The 27,262-nt window shown below is 47.2% G+C and overlaps 1 protein-coding gene across 2 annotated transcripts; it reads right to left on the minus strand.

Moving 5' to 3' along the window:
- Positions 1–1,122: 1,122 nt before the first annotated feature.
- Ifnar1 (interferon alpha and beta receptor subunit 1) lies at positions 1,123–23,229 on the minus strand. Of its 2 annotated transcripts, none has more exons than XM_035444321.1 (11): positions 23,075–23,229; positions 16,663–16,786; positions 12,026–12,204; positions 10,276–10,430; positions 10,042–10,180; positions 9,343–9,457; positions 6,882–7,081; positions 6,481–6,623; positions 3,909–4,056; positions 3,179–3,324; positions 1,123–1,588 (listed from the first exon to the last, which is right to left on the minus strand). In XM_035444321.1, exons 1-11 carry the CDS (start codon positions 23,145–23,147, stop codon positions 1,358–1,360), a joined length of 1,653 nt encoding a protein of 550 aa, XP_035300212.1. In that variant the 5' UTR covers positions 23,148–23,229; the 3' UTR covers positions 1,123–1,357. The 2 variants fall into 2 exon arrangements, with proteins under 2 accessions (XP_035300212.1, XP_035300211.1); XM_035444320.1 differs by having other exon boundaries at positions 10,042–10,183.
- Positions 23,230–27,262: the final 4,033 nt, after the last annotated feature.

Here is a 27,262-nt window from a genome sequence, read left to right on the forward strand (position 1 = left end):
GCTGGGGTGCATGGCATTCCTAAGGACAACCCTGTCATCTTAGCAGGCAGCCTGTTTGTAGTAGGCACCAAGAGGCATGGGGTGGGACTGCCTTTGTGGTTGGTTTAATAGGCAAGGGAAGTCCCCTCCCCACCTGCTGCAGCCACCGAGGACTTGTTCTGAGGTCTCACCCTGAAGACCCGTGTTTGTACTTGTAAGGGATGGAACACTTCATGTTCATGTCCTGGCCTTCACTTCCCCACCTCCTGACAGGCCTTGCTTCTCTGTAGGCTGTCCTGTCAGAAGGAGCTCTTCCGTGGGGAACACAGGATGGGCGGGGCTGGCCTGGGTGGTTAAAGCAGCACAGTACAGAGGACACCGGGGGTGAGGCTGTGCCCAACATTCTCACCCGTTCTGCCCGCCTCCGTCTCCCAAGTGCTGGGACTAAAGGAGGGCGCCACCACCCAGCTGGGTCCTGCCACACCTGGACTGACAGTCAACCTGGAGCCACTGGGGTTGCCAGATGTCTGCCTACGAAAGACACCCATGGGCATCCATTTCAGGTTTGTTACAGGCACCCGCAGACAGCACCACACAATCAAAATCCTTCCTTCACCCTAGCAGCTGACACTGTAAGCACATGGGTGCTGAAAGGGCTCCGAATACTGCTGGAGAGGAGCGGTCAGCCTGGTGTTATAAAATAACACACAAGAGCCATAGACACCAGCATTGGGTGTTAATAAAAAGGCAGACTGTACACGGTTCGTCTTCCTCACTGAATGACTGATTCCACGTCTGTCTTGTCCTACAAGCACTAGAGTGCAACGTGCTTACCCAGGCCGCACTGAGATCTTACACTGTAAGGGCAGCTACTCTCGACTCACGAAGAGTCCCCTTTCTCCACGGCTTCAGTGACTTCTGAGTTCTAGGCAGAAGGCACTGCTGTGGAAAGCCAGGTGTTAGGAAGTGCTAGTGTAGACAACAGTACCTCTGAGGCACCTTAGGGCATGGCAGTATTAAAAAGCCAAATGTATGTTCTGGATATCTCCTAGAATATGAACACCGAGAGAGAAGACCAGAGGCCATGTGCAGCAGGGACACACCTGTGGCCCGAGACAGCACTGGAGACTTCAGCTGCCAGCAGAATCAGGCAGCCACCTTCCATTAAGCCTTCCTCATCACAGAGGAGTGCACATTGTGCCCGACTATGGCCGTCCGAGTCAGGGCTGGAGAGCTGCTGTGCCTGCAGGACTGGGCTTTGAAGATGCTTCTGCTTTCCCAAGAAGCGGACCCCTCTCACAGGTCCCAGGAGGGCAAGACGTGCTCCCTGGACTCCGACATGGAACTCTAGAAGAGCCCACCGTGGGCAGATGCAGTCCTACAGCCTAAGCCCTTGGCTGCTTTCGCTCCCGGTGGTATTTTCCTCTTCATTAGAATAGTTCCCCGAGTCCTGGCTGGTCTGGGAAGTGTACTTTCTGTGTTCTTCCTCGGGAGTGTGATTTTCTTCTGTTACAGCAACAGTGTCTGTGTTTTCAATGATGAAGCATCTCTCAGTGTGTTCCTCAGGAGTCAAAAACAGAAGGTTCTTTGAAGGCGGCTCAGAGAAAAACTAATGGTAAAAAGGAAAGGAACACAGGTTGTTTAGCTTCTCTGCTTTCTTATGTCTAACATTAGCAGACCTGTCTTTTGGCGTGTGCAATCTAACAGATGAGACAAACTCAGCAATGCGCGGTCAAGGCTCAGAAGGTGAGTGAGGCCACCAGACTGAAGGCCTTTTTTGGGTAAGGCTGTGAAGAATGCTTAGATAGACACTGTGCGCTGTTGAGGCTGGGGTGGGGGCCCTGGGATCAAGGACATTCTCAAGTGACCATACCTAGCTCACCAGTGACAAGTGAGAGACAAACGTCTCCCTGCAGTCGAGCTGGTCAGGAGCCAGTTTTACATCACGACTGTCACTGCCCAAGCACACTGGCGAGCTGGGGACTCCAGCAGAGAATGCTGAGCTGAGGGCATCGGGCCCTCACGGCTCAGGTCCCTTGTTCCTTAGGACTCTGCTTCTCTAACAGAAGTTGCTCGGTTTCACACAGCAGCAAGGCCACCAACGCTCCCCTGGAGCCCCTTCATCCAAAGCCTGACTCTTGGCTGCACTGTTTCTCAAGGCCAGCCTGAGCCTTCCCCGGGGGAAACAGATTGCCCGAGTTGCAGGTTCTAGGACCAGCCCTTCCCCATTCAGTGCTGACCTCATAGGAGTCCTGAAAGAAACTCACGGTTCTGTGACTTCACCCAGGGAACTAGTGAAGTCAGATGGAGAATAGGGTGGCAGTGTTTCTGGTGTGGTGTGAAAAACCACACAGATAGTGAATGCCAAGACAAACACCACGCGAGGCCAGAGCAAGCTGTTCCTCCCACCACAGCCTGTGTTTCACTCTCAAACGGTCAGGTGCCGTTGAGGGCAGATGATGGCAAGAGGAAGCCCCTTGTCTCAGACTCACGCATGCTCACCTCCAGTGTCCTCCAAGACTGATCCTGGAGCATGCTAGCCCCCATCACCCCGTGACAAGGCCACAGGAGAAGGTCACTAGTGTTTATCCCCGGGCATCAAGTGCCTGTTCTGGGAATAGGAAGTCGGCAGCATCACTCATGGAGAAAACGGCCTGCCCCAGGCTCTGCCTCTGGACTCGGAACTATCGGGGCAGCGTTTCTCTGGTCATTTCTTAGGGATAACATCAGTGCTGTCCACTTTCAAGTGTGTTGTTACACACCTACATGCACTCACTTGGAACCAAAATACAGCTTCTGTAGATCATTGCTAAACAGGACAGCTGTTATGCATTAAGCCATTGTCTGAAAATTTTCATCTGTTTTTTGAGACCGAGTTTTACTGTATAGCCCTGCCTGACCCCGAAGTGCTGAGATTAAAGGAGGGTGCCACCACCCTGGTTTGTGACAGGTTTCTCTACAGCCCTGGCTGGCCTGGAGCTTCTGAAAACCTTCTATCTTGTTTTTGGAGATAGGACCTGACTACTCAGCTCACACTGGCCTCAAACTCACTGCAATCCTGTCTCAGTTTCCTAAGTTCCACAGGCATGCACCACCACAGCCACCCAGGTTACTTCCTGGACATCAAGAAAGCACAGATCATCTGTTGAATCTGAACACTTGCTCCCCGCTTCCTAGCTGGTGACAAGAAAGAACGTACCTCGTCAATACTGGCGGGAGGCTTGGGCGATGAAAAGAACACATAATTGAGGTATTTCAGGAAGTTCTTTCCGGCATAAAGGATGAAGACAGAAAAAAACAGAGTGCCAAATCCAGTTATGATCCAGATCATGGAAGAAGAATGTCCTAAAACACAACACAAGCGTTAGCACACTCTTGTGAGAGCAGCCACAGGGAGGAATGGTATCCTGAGAACCCTCCTGGGTGGCACTTAACTCACCGCCGAGGGCAGTGACACCACACCTGAACTGAGCCTGGGCTCAAGGGGAGAGCTGTATGAACAGAGAGGTCCCTCAGCTGGTGTCCCAGCACCTGCACAGCTCGGAACCCAAAAAATCTTCAGAGCCTTCCATGGCTAAGCCATTCGCCTCCAGGAAAAAAAAACACAAAGGAGACTACAGCACTGGCTCATCACAACCCTCACAACAAATGTCCATTTCCACAAGGTCACTCAGAACCAGAAAAGGACAAACGAGCAATCCGGTTGTTTGCAATTAATGTGAGCCCCGGGGGAAGAGCAGCAATGGGAGCATGGACTGAATTGAGCAGAGGTGTGTTCCCTGGCCTGCAGGACTCGGCTGGGTTTGCTCTTGATGCCTGTGGTTCAGGAAGGACGTGTTCCACCATTTGAAGCAAAGAAATTCTTCACCAATCCCAATGCAGTGCTTCTATCACCTCCTGCTCCATTAAACCTGTCCAGAAGCTCTCACCTGGCCTTGTTTTCTCACACAGCACATCAGTGAAGCTGCTGCTTCTGTTCCACGTGGCAAACAAGAGAACTCTGGCTTGTACACAATACACAGTCTGTGGTTGCAGGTTCTCAATGGTAAACTCTGGGCTTTCCTTCACCATATTTCTCTATAAAAATAATAAAACCGTGATAAAATCCAGTCACCTCAGAAAATCAGATAGAGAATAGGTATTTTCTGGATTCCTTTTTTTTTTCTTTCTCCCCCGAGACAGGGTTTCTCTGTGGCTTTGGAGGCCGTCCTGGAACTAGCTCTTGTAGACCAGGCTGGTCTCGAACTCACAGAGATCCGCCTGCCTCTGCCTCCCGAGTGCTGGAATTAAAGGTGTGTGCCACCACCGCCCAGCTGGATTCTTTTTCTATTACTGATTGGTGTCTTCCAAAAATCTAGTTAGTATGTGTCTAAGCAGTATAAACTTGTTTTAATTAACCCATTAGAACCAAATCAGAGTTAAAAATCTGTTCCCTATAATGCCTCCCTCAGGGCATTCTCAATCTGACTGTCACTTAGCACAATGGTGGGGACAGTTAAGAGTAAGGGTTCCAGCCTCGCTCTGCTGCTGCCACGAGTCACCTCATTGATCCCTCATTTTCCAATGCTACAACAGAGCTGTGTAACAAAGCCATTTCAACTCCAATGGTTTTCTCACCAGGTCACAAACTGGCTGGGTAGTTCCCTCTAAGGCCTGGTCTACCATCTCATCCTCTGTGTCTCAGAGACTAGGTGACATGTATATCCCTGGTGAAGCACAAAGGCCAGACCATGCCACCAGGCACACTTGGGCTTCTGTTCCCATCAGTGAGAAAGTGAGCAACACTCATCCGTGTCTGCTGCACAAATTAACTGCAAACACTGTCTTTTTGAAGAGAGACAGGCCAGGTCATGTAAAAACCTTAGCACAAGTCAGGATACGAGTTGCTGCCAGGATTTCAAGGGACAGCACAGTCACTAAGATGTACTGAGTCTGTGCCAGGTATTTTCATGTCACCTCATTTCAAATCTGATGAACACCCATAAAGCCAAGTTGCTAGGGCTACCACTGCTTTACAGAAGACTATACCAACACCAAAGGTCAGGATAAAGTTTGTAGCGTGGGCCATAGAATCAGCTTGTCTGACCTCATGCCCAGTGAATGTCAAGGATAATTCTCAATGAGTTAAATGGTGCTACAGTAGTGTAGGCAGACAGCCCTGTTCAATTTGTTTAAATTTCCATGAAGAGACAGTGTTTGCTATGTCACTTGAACCAGATTTTATGCTTGATTCCTTGACTGATGTCCCACAGGGTTCGTGGTATGGTATGTCATTGCTGGTTCAGAGCAACCCTTGACCCTTCTCATTACTACTCCATGAGGAGACGTTTTAGCTGGTTCTCCCACCATAGGTTAAGCCGAATGCTGGAGGCTTCTTCTCCTCTGGAATCCACAAAATTCATCACACCCAGGGCTCTGTCCCTATTGAGCCACCAGCTGAGGGCATATGACAACATCTGAAGATACTTGTGGTTGACACACCTCTGAGGGAGCGTTACAGACACCCGATGGAGCCCAGTGATGTCAGATATCCAATAAAGTAAGACAGCTTCACCACAAGGAATTACCCTGGAGCCCAGTGATGTCAGATATCCAATAAAGTAAGACAGCTTCACCACAAGGAATTACCTGGCTCAAATGGCATTCTTGCAAAGGAACCTTAGATTAGAGGAGTACTTGGGAATCATGGTAAAAATGGTTCTAATTCCACAGCAACAGACTCAGGATGTATTTCAAAAGCAAACTGGAAGGTTGGCAAGACGGCCCAGTAGGTAAAGGTGCCTGCTGAAGAGCCTGACCACCTGAGCTCAGTGCCTGGGAGGGGCAAGGTGCTATCACTCCCAGTCTGCCCCAGACCTCCACGTGTGCCCCACAATGTGCATTCAATTGATGACACGCATGCTGTGGACAGCATATGTGTGTAACTATGTAAAGATGTGTTCCTGTCTCACCTTGCCTGTCTAGGGCACCTGATTGGTCTAATAAAAAGCTGAACGGTCAATAGGTGGGCAGAGGAGGGCTAGGCAGGGCTGGCAGGCACAGAGGAAGCAGGAAAGCAGGATGGACAGTGTGCAGATGAGCCTTGGAGCCGCAGACAGATGAATAGAAATGGGTTAATTTAAGTTAAGAAGCAAGCCTAAGTTAAGGCTGTGCATTCATAATTAATAAGTCTCCCTGTCGTGATTTGGGGGCTGGTGGTCCAAGGAAGCCTGCTATACACACATGCAAGCGCACATACACACACACAGACACAGCATGCGCACACGCCTGGACTCACACACACAACCAAGTAGGGCCCAGATGCAGGCAACCTGTAATTGTCATGGACACAGAAAAGGCTGACATTCACTCCACTGCACACAGCCACAGTCCAGTGTTTAAAAGATTTTCCCCAAACCTTAAAGGTGGGATTTCTTATTCTCTCCCTCTCCCTCCCTGCTGTTTCTTTCCCAAATCACAGTTGTGAGGCCAAGTCACAAAGTTACTGTGGAGGCTTCTTACCTTAGTACTGGAAGTCTTTTCCCAAAAGATGATTTCATAAGTTAGCCCATGACACTTGCTGCTGGAATTGTCTTGACAGCTGACATAGACAAGCAATGAATCCCTAGTAGGGGTGACAGCAAGGACGGGAGGAGGAATGGTAGCTGGGAGAGACACATAAAGAAAGAATATGGAATTAGACTCCTTAAGACAATCTTTACAATCCTCAATTAAATGAGGAAATTACAGTCTCACGTAAAACACTGACACAAGGCACGCACGAACCACACCCATAACCTCAGCTCTCAGGAGCTCAGGCAGGAGAACTGCCATGAGTTTGAAGCCAGCCTGAGCTACACAGGGAGTTCCAGGCCAGCCTGGGCTACAGTGTCAGGTACCGTCTCAAAGAAAACTTGGCTTACTGTATTTTTGGGAATCAATCAATTTGTCTTCAGACCAAAAAGATGTGCTTTTTCCACTGAATGCTTGTACCCGGAGAAAGAACAGTCCCGTGTGGATGGTGTTTTTAGGAAAGACACAGTGCGTAGTTTGGACATCTGCACAGGTAGGTATTGGTTTCCATTCATTTGAAGAGCTTCCAGAAATACTTTTAAAATAGCCACTTTGAAAGAACAGACAAAATAAAAGGTTAAATTCAACCATGAACTCAGTAAATATGTACTGAGATTTATAATATGTCAGACACTGCAATAAGCACTGTGGCCCCAGGGACAGTTTCCCCACTTAGGAAACTCGTGGGACAATGGAGGAGACACTGATCCCCCAACAAGGGAGAGTTGAGGATGCTCTAGAGTGTGCCTGAATTTCTTAGTAACACAGCAAGCCTGATGCTCACTGTGTGAGTATGTGAATGTGTTTGCGTGTGTTTATGTAGGCTTAAGCTGATCTCTCACTCAACTTGCAGCTTGCTGACGTGACCAGGCTAGCCAGCCAGCTTGCCTCAGAGCGCCCCATCTGACTCTCGGGTGTTGGGACTACAGGTGCTATTACACCTGTAGGATCTCCCTGGTTCTAGGGATCTCAGCTCTGGCTCATGTTTGCATGGTGAGCACTTTCTCTGCTAAGCCATCTCTTCAAAGTACATGTTTTATAAACAAATTATTATTAGAAGGCTGATGGGGGATGTTTCCTGTATGCTATAACTATGTGTTTCTTATTGGTTGATAAATAAAGCTGTTTCAGCCAATGGATAAGTGGGAATTCCGAACAAAGAGGCAGACAGAAGGAGCCACTGGGGAGGCAGGATGCCAGGGCATCACCTAGGTAAGTCAAGGCCACATGGTGATACACAGATTAATAGAAATGGGTTAATAACTAAGAGAGACCTAGCTAGTAAGAAGCCTAAGCCAATGGCCAAACAATTACAAATATATATTAGGTCTCTGGGTAGTTATTTCATAGTGGCTTTGGACCTTGTAGGTGGAGAGAAACTGGTCCAGTAGGACCTAGACTAGATGGGGGACTGATGGAAAAGTCTCCCTTTACAGAAGGCTGATATAAAATTCAGAAATAAAAACTTACTGAAAATATTAAGAACGCACTTTGTCTTATGTGTGGCTAGTTTTATGGGAAGTTGATACAAGCTACAGTCATCTGAGACAGGAAATGCCTGTGGAATATTTACGCTCTCAGCAGACAAGCTTGTAGGGCATTTTCTTAATTCCTGACCTATGGGAGGGGGCAGCACATTGTGGGTATGGACACCCCTGGCTGGTGGTCCTGGGTTTGATAAGAAAGCCCTGAGGCTGGAGAGATGGCTCAGTGGTTAAGAGCACTGGCTATTCTTCCAAAGGTCCTGAGTTCAATTCCCAGCAACAACGTGGTGGCTCACAACCATCTGTAATGAGATCTGGTGCCCTCTTCTGGCCTGCAGGCATATAAAACACTATACATAATAAATAAAATTGGAAGAAAGAAAGAAAGGAAGAAAGGAAGAAAGCAAGCAAGCCCTGAGGAGCAAGCCAGTAAGCAGTTCCCCTCCACGGCCTCTGCATCAGCTCCCGACTCCAGGCTCCTGCCCTGACTTTGCTCAATGATGGACTATGATACAAAGTGCAAGCCAAATAAACCCTTTCTTCCTCAAATTGCTTTTGGTCACAGTGACCATAACTCATCACAACCACAGTAACCATAACTGAGAAATCCTAGTTATATTTTATGTGTTCTTGAAGCCACTTTAGCCTCATATGCTCAAATACACTACTTAACAGCACGTCATGTACTTGCAAGTCTTCCCAGGCCCACACTCAAAGATTTCACACCGGTGGCCTCAAAGTGGCCATGATGGGAACATTTCTGTCACAAAATTCAGCCAACACTAAAATAGGGCCTTTCCTTCTGCTGCATACGTCTACAACCCCTCCACAGAGTGTGGGCAAAACCTGAAGAGATGGTGGCTGCTTCGCTTTCCTGTCAGGTTACAGTCTGGCAGGAGGAGGGCTTTTGAAGATTTAGCTAAGGGCCCACTCTGCCATTCTGAGTTAATGGAATGAATGAAACACCTCCTTGGTGGACATGGCCTCTGAGATGAACCCTTGATGCAGCCACAGGCCGTGTGCAGCAGAAAGGCAGGTTTTGAATGGAACCACCTTTCTGGGTGACTACTTTTCCTTTCTTTGTGTGTGAGCCAGTGAGTGTGCGCATGTGCATGAGTGTGCTGTGTCCACTGTGTAAGAGCTGGGAAGTGTACAGAGGCCAGGGCCGGCTGGTAGGGGCTCTGCTCTCCACCTTATTCCCTACAGTGAAATTCCCTGCTTCCCAACCATCACACCTATCAGTCACTGTCTGTGACACGTCACACCCAGAAGGAGCGTGGGTGCACATCAAAGTAACTGAGTAAGAACACTCGGGAAAGGAACTCACGGGAGCCACTGCGCTCTGAAGCTCACGTCTGTAGACGCACAGTCCCATTTCAGAACATAGCTCTCACCACGGGCATCCACTTCTATGTTTTCCGGCACTGGCATCTTACTGGCCTCTAGAAGCCAAAGAATCCATTAGACACACATTTTAAACCAGTGGGACAGAAGCACCTTTATTTTGTTTGATTTTAAGAGGCAAACACACTAAAGTTATTATTAAAACCAGGAAGCAGCTCCTACCCCAACCTTAGCTATCAGCCAGGTTGGCAGTGACTAAGTATTGCAGGCTGTTTTCAGCTTTGACATCGCATCTGCAGGGGTATGCTCTGCAGGGGTATGCTCTGCAGGGGTATGCTCTGCAGGGGTATGCTCTGCAGGGGTATGCTTTGGGTGCTGGCCATTGTGCTAGCAGCTACATGAGGAAGACAGGCAAGTAAAAAGCATTTTAACTGTCAAGCAGAATTGATTTTCATTAGTACTGGGACAAAAATTACAAAGTAAATGACTTGATTCTGTAAGCACTGTTACGCTTCCTTCCTTTTGTGGGTGTGCTAGACAAGTGTTCAATGGCATATCCATACTAATGCTTTAATAATTATTAAACCATCATATAAAATGGTTCAGCAATTAGAGGAGAAAATGCCCAAATTAAATGCTGTCAATAGTCAGTTATTGATGTAAAGTCAGAGTTCTTTCTTACCTGTGGTGTTTATACATTGCACTGCACTATAATTGCTGTGTTTCCCGAGGGACGAATGTATTGCTTTAACTTTTAAACAGTAAGTAGTCTCTGGCAACAGTTTTGAAATCTTTTCTGTATAATAAGTGGTTGTAATACTCTGCTACAAAAAAGATAAAAAACACACAGTCAAGTTTTAGAATTCACTCGCCACCTTCTCTCTCACAGGGAGCCCAGGTGAAAACAGAAACTTACTGTCTCATTGGAAGACTTCTGCCAGATTACTACCCTGTACTCGAAGCGAAGAATATCGCTTGACCACATCTTCCCACCTTGTCCGGGATGAGAGATGTAGACTATTACAGCTTGATCTTCAGCTGCTAAACGTACTCCTGGGGGGCCAATGTGAGCTGTTGACATCAGAGAACAGTTCTGTAACTTCAGAAGCACCATTCCAAACGCTCACAATAAACAGTGTCTGTCCGGTGTGGTAAGACAGAGGAAGGCCCTCACGGGTCTGACACTTTGTGAGGACGTGGCAGGAACAACCCCCAAACAAAGACATGCAGGTACGCACTGCAGAAAAACGCGTAAAGTGCGGGGGATGGTACAGACAGGATGAGAAGGAGAGAGGTCAGCAAGAGAAGAAGACAAGGGCCTTGGCAGAAAGGTGAGGACCGTCTCAGACACCCTCACAGGGTGGTCAGAGGGATGTGCTGAGGTACAAGATGTAGGAAATGGGTCTGAGCTTGAGCAAATTACCCACTGATGTCATTTCCTGAGATGGTGAGGCCGCAGGAAGGGCTGTGAGGGAGACTGGGTGCTTCACCTGACCATTTTTACTACGAGATAGTTTTAGCATCTAGGTGGACACTGGATAGGGATGGTGGGGACGATGGGGCAGGGAATGTAAGGCTGGGGTCAAAGCAGGTTTAATGACTGCACCTGGGACCTGTTGAAGCCCAACCTTGAAATTTCCTGGAGAAGAGAACAAAAGAAACAGAAAGAGGAAAACTCAGTGATCAGGAGACTCGGGAACAAGCAGCGCCCTGGTGAGGCAGGAGAGGAGGGAGAGCTTCTAGAGAGAGGAGCCACGTCCACCCTGTGGTCAGGTGCTGAGCCGGAGGACCAGGAATGCACACGCAGCAAGAGGTGGCGGCTGACGTCTGCAGAAGTGACGGTACTCGAGAAGGAAGAAGTGAAGGACAGTTATGAGAACTGGGTGGGTAAAATGACAGACAGTGAGTGCAGGCCACGCCTTTCAAAGGCTGGGACAGGACAGTGTCCCTTGACTTCTGGTCCTAGATCTCTTTATACTGCTACGGAAATCATGGAAGCTGTGCAAGACCTGTACTGGAGAAGTGCTTTGACATTCAGCATACTGACCATAACAACAGATAAAATGTGAATTCACAAAGATGATAAAACTATCAGAAACACTGTTTAAAAGAAGTACATTTCCAAAACAACAAGATTTTTTTTTTTTGGATTTTATTTATTTATTTATTTATTATGTATAGTCTTCTGCCTGTGAGGGCACCAGATCTCATTCAAGGTGGTTGTGATCCACCATGTGGTTGCTGGGAATTGAACTCAGGACCTCTGGAAGAACAGTCAGTGCTCTTAACCACTGAGCCATCTCTCCAGCCCCCAAAACAACAAGATTTTAAGGTACGATATTGTTCTACTTTAAGAAAATCTCATTAATATGTGGGCTAACCAGCACAGACAGACCCCATGTCTGCAGTCAGTAAGTTCACACCACAGGTCTAGTGTCCTTTCAAAAATTCCTTTGTTTACAGAGATTATCAAAATGAATGAGGCAATTAAGTCTCTGAATTACTAGGGAGAGCCTTGACTTCCTGGGGCTACTAAAGGCTCTTGGCAACCACACTTGGAGAGCCACTAATACAGAAGGCCAGAAAAAAGGGCCTTAGGGCATGGGAGCGGCACCACACAGATGAATGGGTCACACAGAGAACTCTGGTGACATCAATTCTCTTACCTCTGAGAAATGGAATGAATGGGTCAACCTCAGTCCATGAAGAAGCAAACTTTCCTGTTTCGGCTCTTACACGAAACTTCATTTTGACATACATACTTGTGTTCAGTAAAGAGAATTTGCATTCAGTCCCTGTAACATGTTGACACCCAGGCAATTTTAACCAGTTCTCCGTCTCGTCTCTTTTAATGGAGAAAACAAAACAAAACTGAATGAGCTGATGACTATATAGAAGTTTCAAATACATTTCCTGCTCACCAACATGGTTAGCTTAATTTAAGAATTTATTTCCTATGTTGAGTATCACTATGTGTTAAGTGTGTTCAAGTAAGCGAAGGGCCGGAAACCAAAAAACCAAAACCAACAACAAAACCCAATGGATGCATCTAAAAGGCCATTTGGGGCAATGTGCAGGCAATTTGCTGTACAAACTGTGCCCAGTATGTGCCCAAGCACAAGGCCATTAACAAGTATGTCATCTGGAATAGTAGAGGCTACTGCCATTAGGGATCACTTTGTTTTTGTTTTGTTTGTCAAGACAGGGTTTCTCTATAGAATAGCTCTGGCTGTCTTGGAACTCTCTCTGTAGACCAGTCTGGTCTCAAACTCACAGAGATCTATCAATCTGCCTTTGTCTGCCAAGTGCTGGGATTAAAGGTGTGTGCCGCTGGCCGCCTGCCACCACCACCACCAGCTCATTTAGTCAATTTTTAAAAAATATTTTATTTATTTATCATGTATACAGTGCAGGCCAGTAGAGGGCACCAGATCCTGTTACAGATGGTTGCGAGCCACCATGTGGTTGCTGGGAATTGAACTCGGGACCTCTGGAAGAACAGTCAGTGTTCTTAACCCCTGAGCCATCTCCCCAGCCCCCATTTAGTCAATTTTTAACAGGGTTTTCACTTCAATTTTATGGGTGGTTACATTAGCATTTCAAGGACACAGAAATAAACGATCCATGAGACAAAAACAGATTTGGCCGGCCTGTTTCAAGACAGTTGTGTGACTTCTGGGAGATGAACCTCTGTCTCTGGACTTTAACTTCTTTTTAAAGACTGGGAATTGATCTGGTGACCCCAGGTGACTCTCTCTATGAACAGATGGCCGCAGCCTGTTCTAGGGCAGACTTCCGAGTTGTGGCTGTCAGCTTCCTCTGCCCTCCCCCAGACCCATTGTTCTTTCTGTTTCCTGGAGTCTTTAATTCTTCAAAGATTTCTTCTAAAATTATGGGTATATGTATGTATCTGTGTGGGCATGCATATGTTATTGTGGGTACCTTTGAGGACAAAAGGTTGGGGAACAGCTGGAGCTGGGGTTACAGGTGCTGAGGGCTGCCCGACCTGTGCTGAGCACCTAAGTTGGGCTGTCTTCCAGGCCAGCGCCTTTCACGGCTATGCCTCTCTAGACCCCGGTCTCCATATTTCTATCACATCTCCAGAACACACATCTTGGCATCCAATGAAAACAAATGGATTCCAGTGGAAATGTCCAATCACATAAATTTAGGTGAGTGGTATCAATAGTTAAAATGGCGGCATGGCTGGGAACGATAATCCATGTTTACAATTCTAGCACTGGGAAGGCTGAGGCAGGAGGATTGCACTTTTGAGGCCAGCCTGGACTACACAGTAAGCTTGAAATCATTCTGGGCTATATAGTAAGAGTCCATAAACAAACATTTAAACAAACAAAAATAAGAAAAAAATATTAAAAGTTAAATAAAAAAAATTTAGTGGTAGTGTTGCTCAGTGGCCAGTGCAGGCCTAGCATAAGCAATACCTTGACTCAGTCTGACTGACAAACTGACTGACTGCATGATTACTAAATTAGCCCCATTGTCCTTTTAACCCATCATTTCTTTATCTCTGTCTCCTTTCATGTCCCTGGAGATGTGGCTTACCTGTCAGTGAATGGCTACTGCATTCAAGGGAGCTTCTTACAGTGGGAGCTAGCTTTATATTTTCTTTAAAAATACTTTATCATTTACAATTAAAAGACTCATTCATGAGCTTAGTCTCAAGAAGTAACTTCATGTCCTCTATGGTTCCTCCCTACAGAGGCATTTGGGCTACTCAGGGAGGTACATGTTTACTAAACAGATACTGTGCACAGTAAGTCTGCTCACACATTAGTTCATCATTTCTATCACTCTCCTGGGTACTTCAGCTTTTATTTTATTCAGATAAATTTTTTTTTATTTAAAACATTTAAAAGAATTTATTTATGTGAGTATGTTCATGTGAATACAGGTACCTACAGATACCTCTTGAGCTGGAGTTATAGACAGTTGTGAGCTGGCTGACCTGGGTGATAGGAACTTACCTTGGGTCCCCTGGAAGGGCAGTGAGTCATCACCCCAGCCCCACTGGGTACATTATACAAAATCACTTACTCCATTATCAGAACAAACTTTAGAGTTAAGCTCATCATCACCATCACCACCATCATCATCACCATCATTATCATCACCATCATCATCATCACCATCATCATCACCACCATCATCATCACCATCATCATCACCACCATCATCACCACCATCATCACCACCACCATCATCATCACCATCATCATCATCATCACCATCATCACCATCATCGTCATCACCATCATCACCATCATTGTCATCATCATCACCATCATCATCACCATCATCATCATCACCATCATCATCACCATCATTGTCACCATCATCATCATCATCATCGTCATCATCACCATCATCATCATCATCCCCATCATCACCATCATTGTCATCATCATCACCATCATTGTCATCATCATCATTGTCATCATCACCATCATCGTCATCATCATCACCATCATCATCATCGTCATCATCACCACCATCATTGTCATCATCATCACCATCATTGTCATCACTATCATTGTCATCACCATCATCATCATCACCATCATCATCACCATCATCACCATCATCATCACCATCATCATCACCATCACCATCATCATCGCCATCATCATCATCACCATCATCACCATCATCATCATCACCATCATCATCATCACCATCATCATCATCATCACCATCATCACCATCATCACCATCATCATCACCACCACATCATCAGCATCAGAGTTCCAGGACAAGTTGCAGTTGAGATCTGTTGCCCAGCTCGTTTAAAACTGTTTCCTTTTGCTCTTAGAACGATCTTGATTTGGGTGGTAATCTCCTCACCGTCACCTCCACTGAAAACAGGGAAGGCAGACAGACAGACAGACGGCAGTGGAGGACAGGCTAAAGGCCGATTTGCTCAGTCTACTCAACACTGCACCAACATTGTCAGTCACACAGGATTCTGCAAGGGGACCCTTACAAGGCCAGCACAACAGGTAAGGACCACACACATGTGGTGCTCCTCCCAGAACAGAGGGCACAGACCACCACGAACCAAGTCTGGGATAAGAATCATATTTGCGTGACCCTGGTGTCTGCTCTTTATTATGGGGTAACATCCTCACTATACCTAAACCAGCTGTTGGATGAAAGAATTCCAAACTCAGCCAAGAACAAACGGTATGAAAACTCACTGTGCCTGTGTACACAGACACAGCTGGGAAACTCTCGGGTCACTGTTTCAGTAACACGTGGAAATACCAGAGCGCAGTGTCGGACGCGGCACTGGAGTCCTAACACCGACCTTCACTGCGGACTCCATCGACACAGGGGCAAAGGGTGCAGGACATGGAGGGCTGTGCCTCCTGAGCTGGGCCCTCCTGAAAGCCGGCCTTCTGAGGCTCTCTGCCCATCCTCTTAGCAAATGAGAGGCAGAAAGTCAGTGCTGAGAAAGAGGCACCGACAAAAACACCCAGTCTATGGGAATGTAGGTCCAAAATACTGATGAGTATGAACTGTGTCTGAAATGAAAATACGAGGGCTGGAGAGACGGCTCAGGGTTAGCAGCACTGACTGCTCTTGCAGAGGACCTGGGTTAGGTCCCCAGCACCCACACGGCTAACCACCTTCCCTAACTACAGTTCCAGGGAATCTGATGTCCTTTTCTGGACTGCACATGGTACACATACATACATACATATAGCCAACACATTCACACACCCAAATTAAATAACCTTGAAAAGTTTAAAACAATGACGCCTCTATAAATGACGAGAATGAGGGTAGAACTGTAGAGGCTGAGGGCTGTTCCAAGACCCAGCAGGCTTTCTGGGTTCTCTCCATGTGTCAAAGACAGTTCAGACACGGTTACCCCACATTTAATGAATATGATACAGGGATGGCTGTCTACTAATCTCATCCTTAACCCTCAAGAAATGTTTTATTTATTCTGTATATGTGTGCATGTGTGTGAACACATCAAGGCACATGAGTGAAGGTCTGAGGACAACTTGCAGGAGTTCATTCTTCCTTTCCAGGTGGCTCCTGGAAACCCACTACTCAGTCTATCGAGCTTGGTGGCAAGTGCTGTTACTTGCTGAGCCACCCGACCAGCCCTTCATTTCAGATCAGTCTCCACCGAGATAAAGTCACAAATATGTGAGGACATGACATTCCCTATAATGGAAAAAAACAAATGCTTCCCACATTAAAAAGAAGTTACAGTATTGAAATTATAAAAATGATCCCTATCATTCCAGCAAGCCAGTCAGTCACCTACATTTGATATTCTGCTGAAAAGGTCACACTGCCCAGTGACTCGTTCTTGCTGCTCCACCTTAGGGTAAAGTTGTCATCTATAATGTAGACATCCACATCCTCAGGAGGCTCCAGATCTTCCGCACCTATAAAGCCAACATGCAACAAAGTGATTATTTATACGCTGTGAAATATATTATAAATTGTTATTCTTCACATCAATAGCAGGACTGAGTTTCAAATTTTTTTTAAGCTACGATGCCTCAGGACCACAATGACAACTAATACTATGGCACCATAGTGCTGAGGGCACAATGGTGGCACACACACCTTGGTGGTAACCAATGGTTCACCAACTGAACTTAAGATCTGCTTAGCCAGTCAGAAATCATTTCTGGGACTGGAAACCTCGCCAACTGCCCAGGGCTAGCGAAGACAGGCCTACAAACATCACTTTACTAAAACCAGCATAATCCCTAACTATATTTTAAATGTTTGCCCTTATAACCACAGGTTAAGTGTTGTTCTCATCAACCATCAAGGAAACTTCTCTTTGCAACAGACGGAGACCATAACAGAAAAACACAACTGATAAAACACAAAGTTGTGGTGCTCAGTCCCAACTGATACTGCTACAGCTCGTGAACCTAAGGCTCGGGGATCACTGTGGAGAGGAAGCAGACAGTGAGAGCCAGAAGAACAGGAGTTTGCTGTGAGACTGTGTGTCCTGGAAATGTCAAAGGCTACATCCATGAAGTCTCAGCAGTAAGGCTGCCTAGCATGATCTAAACAAGCACACTGCCAGCAGATGTGTTAATGGGGAAGGGCAAAGGCTCAGGAGGCCTCAGTCTTAGAAAAACAAAACAAAACCCTATAGGCAACTAAGGAATACCGCCAAGAGCAGGAGAGAATAGTCTTCCACAGGGAAGTGCACAACAATCATTTGATATTGATTATTTAATATCAAATGGTCAGCCTGAAAATATACACACAAGTAACATTATACACACTGAGAAGGTTGTTAATTATATGTTTAGGAACACATACAAACAGACAGAGACAGACATACACACAGAAAAAGAGACCATGAATTTGATAGAGACGGGGTTGGCGGTAGTGGTGGACACACACACACACACACAGAAAAAGAGACCCTGAATTTGATAGAGTATTGGTGGCTGTGGTGGTACATGGATGGATGGATGGATGGATGGATGGATGGGAGGGTGGAACGAGGAAAGGGAAGAGGGAAACAATGTAACTGTATTTTAATTTCAGGGAATAACAAAAGTATTTAAAAATTTTAAATTTGACTTATGTATTCTATTTTATGTAGAGTACTTTGTGTGTGTGTACTCCATGTAGGTGAGAAGAGGGCATCAGATCTCCTGCAATTGAAGATACAGATGGTTTTGAACCCCAAGTGGGTGCTGGGAACTGAATCCAGGTCTTTCCAAGTGCAGTTAAGGACTTAAACACTAAGCCCAGGACAGAATTTATTCACACAGAGCAAAGTATACAGCAGTTTCCTCTGAAATGTGGGCACTGTAGCCAAGGCCCCCAGTGGATGCCTCAAACTGCAGTGAGAGCCCAGCTCTATCCAGACATTTTCCTACATAATTACAGTTATGATAGCTTAATAAAACAGACATAAGAAGATAATAAAAATTAATACAATACAGAGTAATTACAGTGTGGTTGAGGACTTGGGCCATTATTAGGTAAATAAGAGGGTTGCTTGGACACAATCTCCGTACTACTTTATTGGTTATTTGTATATCCTGGACAAAGGGAAGATCCCCACCCTAGGAAGGATGGACAGATTTCGTACACAATTTAAACATGAGGTGTGCGGGCCTTTATAATTGCTATATAGAACCTTTACTAATATATAATGCCTGTCTCTTATAGTCTTAATTGTGTGAACTAGAAACTTCCAAAGAAACTATGACAATAGACCACATTCCAAGAAGGACCATGTTTAGACAGCATCTTCCTCCAAAAGGAATTAAAGCACAGACCCATCTGCCGCCTCAGGCACTGGGAGGCTGGGGCAAGGGCTGCTCCAGAACCTTCAGAAACAAGTGTCTCTCCTGACCTAACACTTGCAGGGAAGTAGGTAGAAGAGTAGACCACTGAGGTAGACAATCTTCTAAGAATGAGGTAAGGTATCGTTTCCTTCTGGTGGCTGGTGGGTGTCCCTCGCTCCTATAACTTGTCTATGTAATGCCCTGCTCCCTGCATCCTTATAGTTACTGAATAACGTAGAACTTGTTTGCTCTATGGGTACAGAAACAAAAAAAAGATCATGTAACCTTTGAATAGGTATTCTTGGGTTTTGGTCACTCATATTTGTTTCAGAAGAAAGTATTTCATTTCCCTTGAAAGCAGAGTCACTCTTTTGGGCTAATGATTTAAAGTCTTTGGCACACTCCAGAGAGTTCCAAAGAGTTTAAAGTGCTGTCTAGGTGGAGACACTGACTCCTGCTAGTCATATTTCTAGAATCCTTAAAAAGACATGTTGTAACCCCCCTTTTTTTCTGTTCTTTTTCTCTTTTTAAAATTAATTTATTTTTTACATTACAATCCCAGTTCCCCCTCCTTCCTTTCCTCCTACTCCCTCCACTCTCCCTCCTCCCATCTTCTCCATGGAGAGGGTGAGGCCTCCCCTAGGAAGTCTACTAAGTCTGTCCCATCATCTCATTGATCTCGTTGAGGCAGGACCAAGGCCCCTCTCCACCCCCACACCCCTGTGTCTAGGCTGGGCAAGCTATCTCTCCATACAGAATGGGCTCCACTTAGTCAATTTGTGCATTAGAGTTAGATCTTGGACCCACTGCCAGTGGCCTCATGTATTGTCCCAGTCACACCACTGTCACCTATGTTAAGGGAGTTTAGTTTGGTCTTATGCAGATCCCCCCCCACACACACACTTTTTAAAGTTATATTTGTGTTGTGTCTGTGTGTGGGTGTGAGCAGATGAGAGCAGGTGCTGTTAGGATTTTCTGGAGGTAGAGATTGAAGTGAGCCACCTCTCCAGTCCTGATATGCTTTTTTTTTTTTAAGGTTTACTTTACGTGCATGAGTGTCTTTCCTGCATGCATGTGTGTGCACCACGTGTGCCTCATGATACGGAAGTCAGAAGAAGGTACTGAACTCCCTGGACCAGGGTTAGGGAAAGGTCCCGCTACACAACAGCACTCTTATCCACTGAGCCATCTCTCCAGCGCCTAGGCTGTAATTTTTTAAAACTATCTTTTCAGATCTGGCCCCACTGTTTTGACTTCTGTCTCAGACAACCACGTCATATCCTGACGCTTCTACTCCAGAGGCTAAGAGTATAGCTAGATCGGATGAGGAGAGACCCAGGACCCCCACCAGAGTCTTCCACCTTCAGCCTAAACACAATCTCCCCTCTTAACTCGATCCCCATCCCACTTGCTGGAATTTACAGACTGTGCGGAAAGGGCAGTGATTGGGTTTAGGAGATTAACAGAAGATCCAATAGCATCTGTCGCGGTCACAGTATTCCTTTTCAGATTTATTTTATATGTGTCAGTACTTTGTCTGCATGTACACCATGTCCCTGTCTAGCCAGAAAAGGGCATCGGTCTACCTAGAACTGGGTACTGGGACTTGAACCTGGGTCCTCTGAAAGACAAGCCAACGTTCTAAACTGCTGAGTCACCACTCTAACCCTGTTGGTAATATTGTAATTAAAATGATTGTGAGCCGGAGAGGAGGTGGAGATTTGATGAGGTACAGATAGGGGTGCTTCCAGGGTGCCATGTCGCTAACTGAAGGAGCCCCTGATGCTTCCAGGGTGCCATCATCTCTCTAACTGAAGGAGCCCCTGATGGTAAAACCATTTTGGTGCTTTGGTGACTCAGAAGTGAATGGAGATTTGGAAATGAGAGTTAACTGGACGTTGTTTCATAGATTCTGCAGTGTCAGTAACAACAGTTTATTCCCCCCTTAGCATGTAACATAACATTACTGAATTTGTGCATGTGTTTGTCTATCTGTGGGCACATTTATGTTAGAGCGAGCATGTGGAAGTCAGAAGACAGATTGCTGGAGTCGGGTCTCTCTACCAAGTGGGTTGGGGATTGAACTCAGGTCCTCAGGCTTGGGGGCAGGTACCTTTTCCTACTTAGCCATCTTGCTGGTCCAAGATATAAAATTTATATATGAGCGTTTATTTATAATTTCAGTTGCTTCCAAGCTTTAATGTTCATCTTGCTGACCACTAGGGTGTACTATTTTCTGAAATCTGATGTAAACATAGAGACATCCATCCATCCATTTATACAGCAGGATTTCATTAACTTGTTGGACAATTTTCTTGGTCTAAAGTCCTAGACTGGCCCTTACTAGGACAAAAAGAATGATTTTATTTTATTTTATTTGAGTTGTGGAGTAAGGACCAACATTACAATCTCAAGTTTAGAGTACCCATTCACTAATTTTTCAACATTATTGTCCCTTTAGGGGGAGAAGAGCATTAACAGCAAGAGGGCTAAGGAGGGCTTTAACATGTAAAAGGATAGTCAACTATTTTATTTGAAATGTTTTCCTTTAGGAAAACAGCTCTGGTTGGGTGTGGTGGTGCACACTTTTAATCCCAGTACTCTAGAGGCAGAGGTGGGTTGATCTCTGTGAGTACCAGTTCTGCCAGGGCCATCTCAAAACAACAAAACAACTAACCCATCTCTGGCTCGGGGTGGTAGCATATGCCAGTAATCCCAGCACTCAACTAGCAGAGGCAAGAGGGTTCAAGTTCAAAGCCAGCCGGGTTAGAACCTGCCTTAAAGGAAATGGCGCAAGCGTGAGAATCTGAGTTCGGGTCTCCAGCTGGGCGTGGCAGCACGTGCCAGCCATCCCGGTGTGGAGCAGACGGCAGCAGGGGGGTCCTCCGAGCTTGATGGGCGGCCAGTATATTATCCAGCTCCACGTTCAGTTAGAGATCCTGTCCCAATACGGAGGGCAGCAGCAGAGCCAGGCGCCCGACATTCGCCTCTGCCCTCCGGTTTCCTGAGCACACAGGCGGCGCACAATGAATGCGCGCTCTCTCTCTCTCTCTCTCTCTCTCTCTCTCTCTCCCTCTTTTCCTCCCTCTCCCTTCTTTCCCTCTCTCCTTTTTCCCCTCTCCCCCTTCTTCTCCTCTCCCCCTCTCTCTCTCCCTCTCTCCTCTTTTCCTCCTCTCTTCTCCTCTCTCTCTCTCTCTCTCTCTCTCTCTCTCTCTCTCTCTCTCTCTCTCTCTCTCTCTCTCTCACACACACACACACACACACACACACAATCAAAACAACAACTGCTCAGCGCGGTTAAGCCACACGGCTCTCAGTTAAGACGATCAATGCATGGTTTTTTCGATTCAGTCAGAAACTGGTGCACGATGTTAGGCAGGCTACTTAAACCTGAGTGCCTCAGTTTCCCCATCTGTGGAACGGCAGCGCTGAAAGTTTAGTTTATTACTTTAAAACACTCTGTGACAAGCGTAGCAAGAGTCCAGCAAATGCGCCTATAGAGTGAGCCTCGGTAACTGGCTCAGTTTGAGGTCAATTCTTCTGAGACACAGCCTCAGTACTGAGCACAGACGCGGTGGCCCGGTGCTACTGTTTCTCTTGCCTCAGTATCTCCGGGGCCGAGATGACAGGTGAATGTCACCACAGCGGGCTAAAATTAACTTCGGATGTCCATTTCACAGGAAAACAGGGAGGCGTTCCCTTGCAGATCGCAGTAAACACGAACGTGAGGATTTCTTTTTTGTTTTCTTTTGAGACAGGGTTTCTCTGTGTAGCTTTGGAGGCTGTCCTGGCACTCGCTCTGGAGACCAGGCTGGCCTCGAACTCACAGAGATCCACCTGCCTCTGCCTCCCCAGTGCTGGATTAAAGGCGAGCGCCACCACTGAGGACTTCTAAGAGAAAGCTCCTATAGGCCAGCTGCGCGAGGTTACAGTCCTGGGCGCTATCTGCAGGAGGGAGGGTGACACTTGGGGCGTCCGATTCCTAAGAGGAAGCCGAGCTTGCCGCGGCCTGGCTGCCTTCTGGGTCCTTAGGCCTCCAGGAAGAGGCCTTGTCTGTCGCCGTTCCCCAGCCAGCTGGCCCACTGGCTTCCCGGCTTGCTTGTCCGTGTTTGTGAGACGCTCCGGCCTCGGCCCGTTAGGGCGGCTCTCAGTGCCGGGCGAGCCGGGACGAGCTGCACCAGGCTGGGCCAGCGCGATTCTGCGGCCGTCTGCTCTCCCTCCCGCCCTCCCTCCGCCCCGAGCGAGCGTGCGAGCGTGCGAGCGTCCCCGGCTGGGGCAGGGCGCGGGCGCCGGGAGGGAGCCCGGGTCAGCCAGCGTGCGGGGACTCCGGCCACCCGCGCCCGCAGAGCGGCCCAGGCCTCCCCCTGCCCGCCGCCCGGCCCTCGGCCAGGCCCCTCGGCTCACCTGCGGCTGCGAGCAGCACCCACGGCGCCCCGGCCACCAGCACCAGGGCCGCCGAGCCCAGCAGCGCGAGCATCGTCCCCGCACGCCGGGCCCGTGGCTCACATCCCCGTCTCCTCCTGCGTCGCTGCGGCGGTCGCGGAGCAGCGCGGCCCTCCCTTCCCCGTGACGCCACGCCCCTTCCCGCGACGCCCCGCCCCTTTCCCGCGACGCCCGCCCCTCCGCGGATGCCCCGCCCCTCCGCCCCGGAGGCCCCTGGGGAGCAAGACGATTTGAAGGTCCCGGGAGATCTAGCCTTCTACTCGCGCTGACCTCCGGCCACAGCGGTCCCTGTCACGCCCCACTCCCACTTCCGTCAAGACGGGCTACCGCAGCCATCTCCAGAGAGAAACGCGGGCGCAGCCAGCGCGCCTGCGCAGATCCTCCCGGTCACATCCCGAACCCCGCCCCTCGCTTCCTGTTTTTGCCCTGGGGCGGGGTTGGTCCGCTGCCACGAGGCGTCGCCTCACGGGTGGCTGGTCCGCCTGCTTGCCCCTGGTGGGGGCATGCCCCGACCCTGGGACCCGGTGGGCACGGGCGACACAGCGTCCACTGTGTCCACTGTACGATTTTTATGCTCGACGCCTTGGTTGAAATCGCAGCGGGACCCATGGGACGGTTTGCTGTGTAGATTAGCACCGTCTGTGGGGTTTGGATTACTCAGCATTTGAATCTGATCGCTAAAATATTTTGAGGTTGGTTTTATGTGTGATTGTTATGCCTGCATGTATGTATGTGTGCCACACATACGTGCGTGCCTGGTACCCGTGAGGGCTTCTAGAACGTGCCAGATGCCCTGGCCCTGGCGTTACCCATCTTAGGTATCCGAATCCCGTCCTCTGCAAGTGCTCTTAACCACTGAGCCATCTCTCTAGCCCCTTAACTCTGTTTCATTACTACCTCCTAAAGGGACTTTAGTTTATTTGTTGTTTAATTTTTTTTAAAGCACGCTTATCTATCAACAATGATACAATATAGATTTGCTACAGTGGGGGAAAAAATCCCCATATACCCCCCCAAAAAAAACTCTTATGTTTTATATTTCTGACATGCTACTCTTTGAAACAAAGCAGTATTTCCAGGTAGTCTCAGTGCATTGAAAATACAGTATTTTAAACATACTTGCTACAAACTTTACCTCTGTAATCTGAATAGCAAAAATTCCTGTGTAAAGGATCAAGTACATTGTATTTAGTAGTATTTAGAACTACATTCTAGAAGAATGTCAATGAAAACACAAATTTACAATTCAGGTCTCACAGTAATATAAATAGCCTCTCGTGGAATCACACAGTCAATATCCATTTACGGACTTACTTTACACTGGAAATGTGTTATACTTTGGGAGCACAGACACAGAACTTACACAAAGTGTATGTGTGAGCTCCTGAGTAGGCATTTTATGTTGTAATTATCCATTCTTGTTCTTCTATAACTTGTTATACTACTTTCAAGTACATGTTCAATTATACACATGTAGCCAGAGGCTAGGATCCACATATGAAGGAGAAATCCCCGCCCCCAAGATTGGTGGCCTTGCTTCTAAGTCCATTCATGCTGTGGAATAACTGGGCTGCAGATGTATTACATTTGTTTATACTGTGGAATATTACTTAACAGTGTAAAGGTGTATTACTTTTGTTTACTCTGCATTTGTTTAATGACGTAAGGATGTGTGTTTAATTACGTAGAGACGTGTTGCAGCACTTTCACCTTGCCTGTCTAAGGCACCTGATTGATCTAATAAAAAGCTGAGGGGTCAATAGCTAGGCGGGGCTGCCAGGCAGAGGGAATAAATAGAAAGGAAGAAGAGAGGAGAGAATGAGGGAGACTCCTGGGGCCAGAAACCGGGAAGCCACTAGACAGGCAGACACAGAGCCAGCAGGAAAGCAAGGTATAAAGAAGGGTAAAAAAAGCCCAAGGCAAGCCAGGAGTAGGTGGCACATGCCTTTAATCCCAGCACTCCGGAGGCAGAGGCAGGTGAATCTCTGTGAGTTTGAGGCCAGCCTGGTCTCCAGAGCGAGTGTCAGGATAGGTTCCAAAACTACGCAGAGAAACCCTGTCTCCAAAAACAAACAATGAGTGCTCATGTCTGCTCTGGAGGAAATGGCTTGCAGCACTGCTGAGGACACTGATAATGTCTGGAAACAGTTTTGGTATTGCTACTATAAGGCAGTGCTACTGACGCTTGAATCCTATGAGGCAAGGCCAGCTTTACCTCAAGGATTACCTGGCCCTAAGGTCACTAGTATAGAGAAACCTTGCTTAGGTGATTACTTGGAAGTCATGCAAATAAGGGTTCTCATTTAGCAACAATGGTTGCAATAAAACACGCTAGGAGGAAAGGGTTTACTTGACTTATACTCCAGGGTACAGGCCATTCGTTATTGAGGGAAGGCAGTGCAAGAACTTGAAGCAGAAAGCTGGAAGGACACCACTTGCTGGTCTGCTCTCAGGCCTATACTAGGCTCGCTTTCTTACACAGCTGCGGGCCACCTGCCTATGAAGTGGTACAGAGGGCTTTGCCCTCCGACACCGATTAACAATAAGACAGTCCCACAGACATACCCAAAGGCCCATCCTATCTACACAACCCTCAAGCCGGGCTTCCTTTCAGATGACTCCAGGCTGTGTCAAGTGATCTATCAGTGATCTGTTTCAAAATCAAGCTGGGGTTTGGCAAGAGTGCGCAGAGGAAAGCATTTAACCAAGGGCAAATGACCTGGGACAGATCTCTGGGATCCTCACGGTGGAGACAGACCGACCACCACAACCTGTCCTGATTGCCCCACACTTGCAGCACTCATAGCAAACATGTAATAATAATAATAATAATAATAATAATAAAAAGATGAGAAAACATAAAAATCAAACTTCAATCCAGAGGCTAGTGCCCCAGAACTCTAACATAAAACACAAAACTGTGGATGCGTTTTGTGCTACACACAACCCTGGAGGTTCAAAAGCTCCGCCTCCAATCTCAGCCAAGCTCCCTTCCCCACATGACAGCTGGAAGTCTAAGGTGCAAAGTGACACTGTGGAGGCTTTTTGTTTCATCTTCAGTATTTGAAATGTTTTCCCAAAAAAGTAATTTCATAAATTAGTCGATGACAGTTGCTCATGGGATGGTGTAGACAACTGATATAGGCATGCAAAGAATCCCTAGTGGGGGTGATGGCAGTAACCTGAGGAGGAATGGTAGCTGGAAGAGATTGATGAAAACACAATGTGGGAACAAACATCCATATCAGTTGGGGTTCTCTGTGTGAACAGAAGGGGTAGAACAGAAACAGAAATATGTATGTATGTATGTATGTATGTATGTATGTATGTTTGTATGTATGTTTGCACTTATGGGACTATGAGAGTGGCTTAGAGGCTGTGGTCCAGGTAGTCCAACAATGGCAGTCTTGGTCTCCCAGCAGCAAGTTCAAGGATGTCTCGGCTGGTCTTCAGTACACACCAGAATCCCGGAGAAGGAGGCTCTAATGCCAGTGAAGGACTTGCCAGTGAGAGCAAGCAGGCAGAGAGAAACCTTCCTCCTCCTGTGTCCTCATATAGTTGCCACCCAGGTCAAAGGTGGATTTTCCCACCGGAAGAAGGGACTTAGGATGGGGTCTTGTTAGACCTGAGAAAAACGGTTTCTATGACTGACTATATTCAGAAGTGCACATGGGACCGGTCAGATGACTGCCTCCTCTAAATCAGAGTTTCAGAGAGCAGCCCTAATTTGAGGTCCCTTTTAGGGGCAAGGGTTACGGGTGGTAGAAAACAGCTGTTGAGATCATTGGCTGTTAGCACCTGGACGGAAGAGAGGGGGACTCAGGGCACAAGAACATGTCCAATGCACAGGCGGTCATGACAGGTGTGCAGGCATTTACTAAGGCAAAGGGGTGGGCACACACCATGGGGTCACAAATTCAGCATGGGTTGGAAACCATGGCTGACAGGATATAGTAGGCTTAGGAAACAAACTTATTCTGTAAAGTATGGAGACTTAATAGCAATTCGGCTCCTGTTTTGGTTTTATATCTTCCTGCTTCAAACAATTCAATCAAGAAAAATCCTCACAGGTGTGCCCAGCCCCTTGGGTTTTAGTTAATTCCAGAGGTAGTTGACAACCAAGAATAACTATCACAACATATTAAAACA

Source organism: Cricetulus griseus, chromosome 4 (genome assembly GCF_003668045.3).
Source record: "Cricetulus griseus strain 17A/GY chromosome 4, alternate assembly CriGri-PICRH-1.0, whole genome shotgun sequence".
NCBI classification, from domain to species: Eukaryota; Metazoa; Chordata; class Mammalia; order Rodentia; family Cricetidae; genus Cricetulus; species Cricetulus griseus.